General features: G+C 44.4%; 1 protein-coding gene across 8 annotated transcripts in view; it reads right to left on the bottom strand.

Moving 5' to 3' along the window:
- syne2b (spectrin repeat containing, nuclear envelope 2b) overlaps window positions 1-12,673 on the bottom strand; it is a 124,322-nt gene that overhangs the window by 93,438 nt on the left and 18,211 nt on the right. For 7 of the 8 annotated variants that reach the window (XM_084914302.1, XM_084914306.1, XM_084914305.1 and 4 more), the window contains 12 exons: window positions 6,208-6,435; window positions 5,827-5,943; window positions 5,322-5,630; window positions 4,680-5,024; window positions 4,356-4,534; window positions 3,538-3,754; window positions 3,206-3,304; window positions 2,125-2,289; window positions 1,423-1,770; window positions 1,083-1,219; window positions 363-492; window positions 36-209 (listed from right to left, as the gene is read on the bottom strand). In XM_084914302.1, coding sequence (XP_084770428.1) covers window positions 36-209; window positions 363-492; window positions 1,083-1,219; window positions 1,423-1,770; window positions 2,125-2,289; window positions 3,206-3,304; window positions 3,538-3,754; window positions 4,356-4,534; window positions 4,680-5,024; window positions 5,322-5,630; window positions 5,827-5,943; window positions 6,208-6,435 — 2,448 coding nt within the window. The remainder of the gene's footprint in view (window positions 1-35; window positions 210-362; window positions 493-1,082; window positions 1,220-1,422; window positions 1,771-2,124; window positions 2,290-3,205; window positions 3,305-3,537; window positions 3,755-4,355; window positions 4,535-4,679; window positions 5,025-5,321; window positions 5,631-5,826; window positions 5,944-6,207; window positions 6,436-12,673) is intronic. The other variant, XM_084914303.1, reaches the window with a different exon arrangement.

Genomic DNA, 12,673 nt, shown 5'->3' with positions numbered 1-12,673 from the left:
GAAATGTTCAAGGCCAAATAATTTAGCACAAATACCTTTAGGCTCTGACTTAGAGAAATTTTCAGTGTGTCTGCTTCTCTGAGAGCTTCTGAGCCTTCTTTTTCTAGTTTCTCAAGCAAGTCCAATGTCAGACAGGCCATTAGAAAATGTCGGTGCGAAAGTGCCTCCTGTAGGCTGGCTTGCAACTTTTCACCTTCCTCTAACATCTGCTAACATCAGAAGGAAAAACTGTTAAAAGTGGTTGTGACATATGTCTGATATTAAGAAAACATACAGTACTCAGGCAAAATATTAATGTCCATTATTAATATTTAGGAACAGTAATAAAATCAGCGTGTTACTCAAATAAGAAGAAAAGAGACCTGCACAGAGGAAAGGGACACAGATGGTTTGCTGTGGTTCCATTTTTGCAGAGCATGAAGACAGTCCCTGAGACATGTTGCTGTGTTTGTGCAGCAGGTAACCTGATGCTCACTCAGCCTATTTTTAAGACTGTGGATATAATGAACAACAATTTATTGTAATCTCAGCACTTAACATGTTACCTGACCATAATATATGAGAAAGAAAACATATTTTTACAGGATGAAAAAAAAAGATAAAGAAGTATTTATTTTTCTTCTGCTGTAATTATACATCTGTGTGCATCTATATACATGTGAATTTTGTTTTTAAAAAAGGTCTTTCAAAACCAGCTGAAACATTTATATAAGGTTAATATCTAGGTTATAAATACAGGGGAACTCTGTGTATCCATGCAGTTGAGCAAGAGCAGAATGACCCACTAAGGCATGTGGCTGGCAGGCAAGAATAATTGAAGAGTAAATTGAAAGGGGCAGATGATGCTAGCTTAGAATTCATTACAAAATATCTATTTAAACAGGCTTACAACTTAAGAAACCCTAGTTGGGAGTTTGGCAGTGTTTTGCTGGATGGTATCTTTTTTCCCTACTTTTTATACCATGAGGTAAATTTCAAAAAATATATATATAAGAAATAAAATGTCATAACAATTTGGATTCAGAATGTTTCATGGTCTAACAAGCAGAGTCACAAAAGTCATCATTTTCACAGCAGGATACCTGGCATGCTGTTCCCATAACGAGTCAACCCCACTGATGATTTCTGCTGGCAGCTCATTGGTCGAAGATGCCAAGTTTACTTCCTGTTGCAGGTCATGAATTTTCACACCCGAATCCTCTAGGGACTTCTCACAATTCTAACATAAAGAGACAGCAACATCACAAAAGAGCATAGAGTTGATATTTCTGAATGGGAAATGCAATAAAGCCTATTCAAAAGGTGACTTCCCAAGATAGAATGCAGAAATGCAAATTAATATTTTTTTCAGCCATTACTTTTCAAAACTTTCTTGCTACCATAACTTAAAAAATAGCTGAAAATTCGATCTGTGGTAATTACCTGTAGGCTGTGCCAGTGCTGTTCAAGTTGAGCGATATTGTTTTGTGGTTCACTATAACTGAGTGCCTGGTCGAGAGAGCGGAGCTCCCACTGCAGGGCTGCAATTCCCTCCTTCAGCCCCTGGGTCCTTTTGGCCAACTGACTGTCCTGTTCTTTTAGTTGCATCTCACAGACCCTCAGACGCTCCCTCACCTCCTGCTCTGAGACAGAACAGAGGTCATGGAGATGGCTAACCTCTAGGGTCAGGGCATCCTGACCCCCAGGAGTGCAGAGGTACAGCAAACTGTCTCTGGCAGAATCCAGCTCCTTCATCTCTCTCTGCTCTCTGTCCACCGTCTGGAGCAAAGCCTGGCACCAGAAGGAGGGAAGAGGACAAGAGCCGGGATGTGAGAAAGTCCAGTAAACCGGGACCGAAATTTTAAGACTTTAAGTTTAAAAGTTGTAAAAACTTCTGTAATAGTCAAACGATCAAACATTTGTACGTACTTCAATAACAGAGATGAATGAGAAAGAATGAATATGGATTTTTAAAAAGACAAAAAACCCCAGTAAATTCTGCAGTCTTCATTTATTAGATTGTCTAATGGTGCAGTTTATTTGAGTACATTATCTTTATTGTAATAGAACATTTTTAGTATTTTATATGTTAGTTACTAACCACAGATGCTTAAACAACCGTTTGAAAGCATGCCATTTTCTCACCTTAAGGGTGTTCACAGCACTGTGCAGACTCTGTCTGTCTGCAGGAGGAGGTCCCAGGCTTTTAACCTGCTCCCTCAGCCAGTCCTGGGCTGCTTCATGCTGCTCCACTAGCTGTGTGCACTGCCGCTCTGTCACAATGCCCTGCTCCAGGTTGGCTACTGCATCCTGAAGGCGACAGGTTTTTTTTTTGTGTTTGTGATTAATATTTTTTTGAATTTTTCAGAACAACACAGTCCACTGGACATGCAAATCACATCAGGCAGAGATTGCATCAGCACAACAGTAGAGGAGTGGGGAGACCAGAACAAACAAACAAAGAGAAAAGAAAAAAAGCGGTTGGGCGGGTGTTGTGGGGGACAAAAACAACCAGCCAGCATTTATCTATGTGGGACTTAAGGTGTATCTCACTCAGTGTTGTCATATAAATCCTCAGGATCCCAACGTCTATCCCACTCTAAGTTTTAGCTTGATCTTTTTTTTTATTTTGAAAAGGTAGGGATCCCAGTTCAGGTGGAAACTCTCCACTTTATTCAGTAGCCTGTATGAGAGTTGTTCGAGTGCTGCCAGCCTTCCTGGTTGATTATATCATAGAGTAACAGGTAAGTTGGAGCGGGCTCTCCACTGGGAAATAATGAGCTTATGCCCTGACGTTAATGCAGTCTGCATTCATTCGACAACATTAGTTGGAAGAAGTTTGAGGAGTGATGGAGCCCTTAGAATGAATAATCTTGGTGAAAAGGGAATATCCCGTCGTATAACCGATTTGAATAATTCATGAATCTCAGTTCAAAAATTTGGGGACTTAGGACAGATCCAAATATCATACAGGTCAATGTGTCCACCCCAGTCTGACATCACCAGCATTCAGGGGTCTGTATGATGTTCACCCTGCATAAATCTATGTGCTTACCAGTAAATCTGATTCACCAGACTTACACTTATATCAGTAGATTGTGTCGATGCAAGTCATAAATATTTGGACAGCGAAGAGTAAAACAATAATGTAAGTAAAAAAACATTTACTTTTGAATAATTCACTTTTTTTTCTCAGAATGATGTGAAGACAGATTGCTGAACTCACAGTGAGCTCTTTCAGCAGAGCAGGGATAGACTCCTCCTTAGCTGTCCACGTGGGGTCTGACCAGCTTTGGTCCTGTGTGACTTCAACCAGCTCTGCAGCCTTCAGAAAAACAGTGAAATACATTGAAGACACTTAAACTCTGACTGGTGAATTTGATCAAATTTCCTCTTTGATTAATGTGTTGAGATTTTATATAGCCCTCTCCTAGTCGTACTGAATACTCAAAGTGAGTTATAGGCTTGTGTTTTTAATCATATTACTCAAGCTTTAACAATCCCAGATGTTATTGACTGACGCAACTTTAGCTAAAAAATTTCACGTAAGGTAATTACCTGCGTGCGGACGTTTGAGAGGACGGGGGCTAAGGCTGTAATCTGATCAACCAGGGCTCGGGCCTGTTCCACAGCTTGCCTCCGCTCTCCCAGGCCTGGCCAGGGGAAGACATGTGGAAGGTTGGATGTTTGCTTCTGAAGCTCAGCCAGACGGGCCGCAGCCTGGTCTCGCTGGTACTGACAGGATACCAGGCGTTCCACAACACTCTGCAACTTGCTAATGGGTGATAGATATTAGAAAGTCGAATTTAGAAATGAAATGTAATGCAGCAACTGAAGAAATAATTGCCTTTGCACTTGCCTAGAAATACCATGGACATAAATTCCAAACTGAGCACTGCAGATGTTCAGTTGCTGGTTCTGCCAGATGTTTATTCCTGTTAAATGGGAGTTTTTCCTTCCCACTGTCGCCAGGTTCTTATTCACAGGCAGTCACGTGACTGTTGGGGTTTTCTGTCTGTTGTTGTAGTGTGTTTACGGGGCAATATAAAGTTCCTTGAGATGACTGTTGTTAGAATTTGGCACAATATAAATTGAATTGAACTGAATTGAATTGAATTGAATTTGGCTTTTTTGAGGATTTGAAAAACTGATTAATTACAAAGTTTGACCTAATCTATGGCCTGATAAACCTGAATTTATCACAAAGTATGTCAGCTTTATATAGAGGTTTATTTCAGTTACATTGTAACCTTGCTCTGTAACCTTGCAGCCACAAAGGGTTGAACCTGAGCACTATGAACAGATAGAAAACCTAGCCTCTACATAGGAAACAGGAGAAATCTCCCTCCCCTGTAGCTCAACACAGCTTTTTCTACCTTTGTGTCTCCTCAGCAGCCTGCAGCACTGCCCTCCACTGCTCCTCTGTATCTCTGACTGTCTGCTGAACCTCCAGCTTCTTGTCCTTCTCCAGGTCTTTGTGGTCACAGAGACTCTGCGCTCGCCTCATCAGCTCCAACAGTTGTGTCTCACCACTTGACTTTGACCTCAAGATGACCTAAAGACATTTTTTTCAGTTAGTCATATATGTATATTATGTATAAAAACTCAATACTTTTCTCAATAATTTCAGCTTTGTATTGTGATTTTATAATATTGTAGCATAGAACACTTTCTATAGTTCGCTATTTTCCATGTTTCACCTGTGCTGCACTCAGTCTGTCCTGTAGCTGAGCCTTGCTGCCCTGAGTGCTCATCCCCATGGAATCAGCTTGTTTCTGCAGGCCTGTAATCCAAGCTTTAGTGCTTCCCGCATGAGCACAGAAAGCCCCTAGCTCCTTGGAGAGTGAGTACTGGACCTCAGCTTTTTGCAGAGTGTTCTCAGCGGTTTCCAGGACTGTCCTCCACTGCTCCTCTGAGTCTTTCACTGCTTGCAGAGCCTTTTGCCTCACGGTCTTAGGCAAGTCCTCTTGGTCAGATAGACTCTGGCTTAGTCTTTTTAGTTCTTCCAGCTTAGAGTCTCCCTCAGGCTTACAGCTCAGGATGGTCTGGAAATAAAAACAAGTCTTAGCTCAATTTCTCTTTTACATGCAAAGTAGCCATATAAACAAGCAGTGAAGATAAAGCATGGCATTGACTGAGAATGCGAAAAAAAAACAACCTCTTTTAGAAATAAGTTCTTGTTTTCTTGTTGTTTATAAATATTACTATTAATAAGACCAACAAGAACATTTTAAAGTATTCAAATGAAGGATTTAGACTTAAGAAACAATATACATACATTTTATGTCAGCATCCTGTGTATCATATATGTCTTCACCAAACTTTTTATTGTCCAAACTCACCTGTGCAGTGCTTATGATCTGTTCTGGGTCTTTCTGACTGCTCAGAAAGACAAGGCTCTGCTGCTTCTCTTCCAACCACATTCTGGTCTTTTCTCTCGTGGCTTCAAAGTCTTGCAGCTGGTTGTCCAGAGCGCGTTGCCTTTCAGCCAGAACCATTACTTCTTTAGCATCTTTCTGGAGTCTGATCCACTGTTCCTCAGTGTCTCTTACTTTTTGTTGAATCTCTTGTTTTTTAAGTTCATCATACTCGTGATCAAGGAAACTCTGGGCTTTTATCTTGAGATTTTCAAGCTTGAAGTTCATAATGGCCTAGGAACAAAAATCATCTTTAAAACTGGCTTCACATGACTGATAATGAAGCAACACTATACCATGCTTTTAGTTAGATACAAACCTACAATTATCCAACTATACTTATTATATTATATTTATTGCAATAATGCTACAGGAACAAACAGTGTTACAAACTGTGCATCCAGCAGACACAGAGTGACTCTAAGCTCACCTGTGCTACATGCAGTCTGTTCTCGACTTTGGTTTCACTGCCAAAAGAGTTCAGCTGTTGTTGGAAGTCTTTTAGCCAGCCATCAGTTTCCCGCTGACAGGTATTAAATTCTTGCAACTGTCAAAAAGGAAAATATGTGAAATACACTCGATTCATCAGAAATAGAGGGGACTTTGTTTTACTCCCACCTGTTTATGAATGAGTACACTGCGCAACAATGCCACACCACAAGATGGGTAAACATTTCTATGATAAATGTTGAATAATGAATAATGCTGAATAATCCTAGAGTAACTTTGCTTGACTCACAGTTCAAAATAGACCTTTATTTATCTTCTTTTAATGCTGAGTTAGCAGCCATCTGACAATAAGTTCTCTCACCTCCAACCTTCTCCTCTCAGTCTCCTGGGCAATCTCAGCTTCTGCTGTGGCTTCAAGCTGTTTAGCATCCTGCAGAGCTGCCCTCCACAGCTCCTCCACGTCTCTGACTGTCTGCTTGACCTGCTCTGTCCTGCCCTCATCAGCATCTTTGTGGTCACACAGACTCTGTCCTCGTCTCCTCAGGTTGTTCACCTTAGAGTCACCTTCAGGCCTCAAGGTCAAGAGGGCCTTAAGAAATAAACAGAAAGAAAGAAAAAAGTATTAATGACAAAAGGTCACTATATCATCTAAATCAAATATACTGATCAGGTATAACATCATGAGCACTGAGAGGTGAAGTGAATAGGACTGATTATCTCGTTATTGTGGGATATATTATGAAGCAAGTGAACATTTTGTAATAAAAGTTGATGTGTTAGAAGCAGGAAAAATGGGCACATGTAAGGATTTGAGTGAGTTTGACAGGGACCAAAATGTGAAGGCTAGACAACTGGGTCAGAGCATCTCCAACATGGGCTGTTTTGGGTCTGCAGTGGTTAGTATGTGTCAAAGTGGTCAAATGAAGGAACAGTGGTGAACCATTATGGAGTCATGGGCAGCCAAGTCTTACTGACCCCCTGTGAGCGACGGCTGACCCATGTGCCCAGGTCCAACAGACAAGCTATTGTAGCTCAGACTGCTGTAAAAGTTCATGATGATTCTGATAGGAAGGTGTCAGAATACACAATGCATTACAGTTTGTTGTGTATGGGGCTGCAGACCTGCAGACCAGTCATGGTGCCCATACTGACACCTGTCCACTGCCCAAGGCTACGTCCACACTAATGCGTTTTTGTTTGAAAACACATCGTTTTCTCTCCGTTTTGGCCTCCCGTCCACACTGAGACGGCGTTTTCCCCAAAGGAAAACTCAGCGTTTTGAAAACGCTTTCAAAAACAAATACATGAAGACGGTGCGTTAGCGTCGCAGTGTGGACAGCGAAAACTGAGACTTTCGATGACGCATTTTAGTGATGTGATGCAGCCATGTGACCTAAGATAGCAGAGGGCATCATACAGCAGTTGTTTTGTTTGCTCTCAATTTTGACAGCCCTATTAAAGATTAATATCAGTTTGTACATGCTTCAGATAACTTTTCTTCAAATTCTTTAATTCTCACTCGCTTTTGCAACTTTGTACTTTTGTGTTACTCGCACCAACAACTCCACCTCATTGTTAGTCCATTTAAAAAACTCGGTGCTTTTCCTCGACATTTTCCCGCACGTTTCAAAGAGCTGGAAAGTAAATAAACGGCAGACAGAAATGAGGCAGGACGAATCTTCTTGCGGTTCACGCATGCGCAGTACTGGAATGTAAGCGTTTTTGGACGTTTCAATGTGGATGCACAACTCTGTGAAAACGACTGAAAACGCTAGTGTGGATGTGGAGCGTTTTTAGACGAAAACGCAGTTTTCAAATCTATCCGGGCTAGTGTGGACGTAGCCCAAAGCACCAACAAAAGGCACGTGAGCATGTGAACTGGATCATGGAACAATGGAAAAAGGTGTCCTGGTCTTGATGACTCACATTCTCTTTAACATCACATGGATGTCTAAGTGCGTGTGCATTGCTTACCTGGGGGAACCAGGATGCACTGTGGGAATAAGGTAAGATTGCCGAAACAGTGTGATTGGGAAATCTTCTGCTGGAAAACGTTGGGTTACTTAACGTAATCCCTGGTTCTTTGATAACAGAGTGAGGTGTTTCACTATGGGAATCGCCTCGGCGTGACCAACTACGGAAGCTCCAATGACACCACGTCTGTCTATGACAGACCTGTCGAGCCGTGCTCAGGGCTCCGCCCCCTCATACTAACATGGCCGACCAGCTCCTCCTAACTCATTCCAAGCAGATTTCTTTCCGTGCCTAAGCAAGGAGGGAAGTGTTGGTGAAACACCTCACTCTGTTATCAAAGAACCAGGGATTACGTTAAGTAACCCAACGTTCTTTTTCTAACTTCGCTCGGTGTTTCACTATGGGAGATATGGCCCACTCCCGGATTGCGCCAGCTCCCGAAGCTACTCTCCAGTGCTACTCCAGGATCTCAGGTCGAACCTGAGGCACCAGAATCCAGCACCGTCTGAGCCAGGGATGACTGTGCAACATCCAGCCGATAAAACCGGACAAACGTGTGCGGTGTAGCCCAGCTTGCTGCCACACAAATATCCTGGACTGATACACCTCTGAACAACGCCCAGGATGTGGCCACACCCCTAGTGGAGTGTGCTCGGAGTCCCGGGGGGGCCTGCAAGCCCTTACAGCTATAAGCCAGAGCTAAGGCCTCTACAATCCAATGAGCTATCCAATGGCGTGATACGGGCCTGCCCTTGTGAGGGGAGGCCCAGGAAACTAACAGCTGATCTGACTTCCTGAATCCAGCTGTTCTGTCAACATAAGTCCCCAAGGCCCGGACAGGGCACAAAGTGTTCAGCCTCTGCTCCCTCTCTGAAGAGAATGGAGGGGGGTGAAAAGCTAGGAGCTCTACTGTAGAGCACCTGTATGATGTTTCCAACACTTTAGGGACAAAGGCTGGGTTAGGCCTCAGGAGTGCTTTAGTGAGTCCCGGGGCCAGCTGCAGACAAGAGGGGTGAATAGACAGAGCCTGTAATTCACTAACTCGCTTGGCTGTGGTTAGAGCCAACAGCAGAGTGGTTTTAAGAGAGAGAAACTTCAACCCCACCGCCCCAATAGGCTCAAAGGGGTGGTGGGAGAGGGCGTCTAAAACGACTGACAGATCCCATAAAGGGACCAGTGGTCTAGAAACTGGGAGCGTTCGACGCGCCCCTCTCATGAAGCGACCTACAAGGGGGTGCTGCCCGGCAGGTTTATCACCAAACCCCACGTGGCAGGCTGAAATAGCTGCTAAATAGACCTTTATAGTGGAAAAAGCTTTCCTTTTGTCCAGCAAGTCTTGAAGAAAACACAACAGCTCCACCACTGAACACTGAAAAGGGATAATCTGCTTTTCATGGCACCACTCTTCAAAAACACGCCATTTACTGCTGTAAATGGAACGAGTGGAGGAGGCTCTGGCATTCTGAATGGTTTCAATAACCTTCGGAGGCATGCCTGCTGCCTTCAAATTCCACCTTTCACGGGCCAGGCCCAGAGAGCAACCTGGTCTGGATGGGGATGGTATATCTGCCCCCGCGCCTGAGACAGAAGGTCCCTGCGGATGGGGAGTGGCCATGGCTCGTCCACCAGAAGCTGGATGATTTCTGCTATCCAGTGTTTGGATGGCCACCGTGGAGCTATTAAAATCAGAGACAGCCCCTGATCCCTCACTCTGATCAGTGTTGGGGAGATCAGGCTGAGGGGAGGGAAAGCATACAGCAGAGTTTTTTGGCCATGGATGGGCCAGCGCATCCACGCCCAGTGGTGCGTGTGCGTCTGACAGGGAGAAAAACAGGGGGCACTGTGTGTTTTCTCGCGAGGCGAAGAGATCTACGGCAGCCCGGCCGTATCTCTGCCAAATCTGCTCCACCACCTGTGGGTGAAGCCTCCATTCTCCGAACAGTGGATTTCCTCTGGACAGGAGGTCCGCCCCCCTGTTCAGAATTCCTGGTAGTGATGTGCGATACCACTGATTTCCTTTCTGATCCGATACCAAGTAATATTCAGGGTGGTATCGACGATACTGATCCGATACCGATACTTTGTACAAAAACGTATTTTATTTATTGTATCTCAAATTATAGCATCATACTGATTACAGGACATCAGATTACTTGTTCTTATCACTTAATAATGCAGAGTTCATCACATAGAAATAAAAAAAAAAACTGAAGTTGTGCACTATTTGAACACCTTGCCTGCCTGCAGCACTAAAGGACTCCGTGAGAGACGTCTGTCTCGCCCTAGCAGCACCTGTCCCTCTCCTCCTCTTCAGTTCGCCTCAACATACGCTCTCATAATCTGTGATATGATTTACTGTGAGGTGTTTGACAAGGTTAGTGATGTTGCCACAACCATACATGCCAACCCTCTCGATTTTTCCGGGAGAATCCCAAATTTCAGTGCCCCTCCCGAAAATCTCCCGGAGCCACCATTCTCCCAAATTTCTCCCGATTTTCCACCCGGACAACAAAATTGAAAAACCATATTGCAGAATTCATAGCGCGGCCCAGCCAATTCCAGTCTCTAACAATGTCGGCAGCAACTTAGTTTTAATATTACTCTTATTTCTCTTTCTGGGTCGCAAAAAAACTTTTAACATATTTTCAGGTGAGAATGTAGCTGTGTAAACTTCAAATATCTGAGCCGATCGACACATCGTTTTCAAACCCACGCGGTCTTTCGCTACTCGGGTTAAACATGATATATAAGTCACTTAGAAAACTTAAAAATGTTTGGCTTTTTCAGTGTTTTATTTGTAAATCGGTTTGGCTGAGATTAAAGTTATTAGATTAGATCAAATTAAATTTAACTTTATTAATCCCTCGGGAGGGTTCCTCCGGGTTTTCACACAGCTGAATAAACGTCAAACAGAAAACTGATTAAACAGAAGTGTGAGACGGTCGAGAGTTTACGTCAGCGCCCGGTTATATTTTAGATAGCAAGGAGCAGACGGCAGAGTTTCACTCCACCGAGGGAGTTCGTGACGAGTTCGTGACGCCTTCGCGGTCTAAAGAAAGCCGGGTGGTCCTCAAGTGGAAGCAGCCTCTGAATTTGGACACCCCCGCTGTTTCCGGACGTTTAACGTATTTTATCCGATAAATAAACACTGTAAAATGTATTTATCCCCCCAGCAGCCCTTTTGAATATCTCCCCAGTGTGGCCACAACACCTCACGTTTTTGCCACATGTATCGCAAACCACGTTTCAGCTTTTGTGGAGGTAAAATACGTTCGCACATTACTCCAATTACGCTCAGCCATTGTTGTGAGTGCGCACGCCAAGGGGCTGCGAGACAGACAGCCATATTTCGCACATGACTATGAAAGGCGGAAGAGGAAGTAGTTCCTTTGAATGTAGACAATCCGAATGTTATAGTTTCTTTCCACTGTGTTCCTGTTATTGATAAACTACAAATTTACCCTAAATTACTAAAATATCAATATTTTAATGTGAGAATTGATTCTAGAACATAAATGATTGGTATCGGAGGAATCGATATTTCAGGATCGATCCGCACATCACTAATTCCTGGCACGTGAGTTGCCCGAAGGGAGAGGAGCCGAGTGCTGCTCCACATAATTATTTCCCTGGCTAACCTGTGTAGCTGCCGGGAACGGGTGCCGCCCTGGCGGTTGATATAAGCAACTACAGTGGAGTCGTCTGTTTTCACTAAAACATGTTGACCCCGGAGATACAGCAGAAAATGCCGTAAGGCTAGGAGCACCGCGCGGAGCTCCAGCACATTTATGTGATTCAGAGCGAGTCTCTGTGACCAAACGCCATTCACTGCTCTGCCCATCATAGTTGCACCCCAACCTGACAGGGATGCATCTGTGGTCAGCGTCACCCTGGATGATACTGCCCCGAGCGGTACCCCCGACACCAGAGCTGTCGGGCTCCTCCAAGGCCGGAGAGCCGCGATACACGGCTGCGTTATTTTTACACCCCGACTGAGATGTCGGCGAGGGCACAGCTGCAGAGAAGCGACCCACCGCTGAAAATCTCTCATCATAAGCAGCCCCAAGTGTACCACCGATATCACCGAGGCCATGAGGCCGAGGAGGCGGAGACAGAGTCGGAACCGCACGACTTTCCCCAGCTGAAAACGGGAAAGACAGTGAGTGAAGGATGCGATCCTCCGCTCTGAAAGTGCGATACGATAAGAGATGGAGTCTATTCTGAGCCCCAGATACTCTGTAAACTGTGCGGGTTCCAAGTGGCTCTTTTCCAGGTTGATTGTGAACCCAAGCTCCGTGAGGTGATTCACTACCACCTCGGAGTCTTTGATCGCCTGCTCGCGCGATCGTGAGCATATTAGATAATCGTCTATGTAAGAGAATATTCTGATGCCGCTGTTCCTTAACGGAGACAGCGCTGCCTCCACACATTTGCTGAACACCCTTGGAGCTAAGGATAGCCCGAATGGGATAGTTTGAAACTCGTACGCTACGCTCTGATAAGCGAACCTGAGATATTTCCTGTGTGGAGGATAAATGGCGATGTGAAAATATGCGTCTGATAGGTCGATTGTAACAAACCAATCGCCTGTGTGAATTGAGCGACAAAGCGTCTTGTGTGTGAGCATTCTGAACGTGTATTTTCTCAAATGCTTGTTTAACACACGCAGATCCAGAATAGGACAGAGCGATGTTCCGTCCTTTTTCGGGATGAGGAAATAGCGGGAGTAAAAGCCCTGCTGAGCTTCTTCGCTCGGAACCGCTCCGATCGCCTGTTTGTGTAACAGGGAGGATATTTCCTCCTCCAGCACATTCGCTGAATCGCGACTGGCCACAGAAGCTAACACTCCGCCG

The sequence above is a fragment of the Perissodus microlepis genome, chromosome 19, assembly GCF_051167445.1.
Source record: "Perissodus microlepis isolate ML-2025 ecotype Zambia chromosome 19, ASM5116744v1, whole genome shotgun sequence".
NCBI lineage: Eukaryota > Metazoa > Chordata > Actinopteri > Cichliformes > Cichlidae > Perissodus > Perissodus microlepis.
This window is presented reverse-complemented; position numbering and strand designations above follow the sequence as displayed.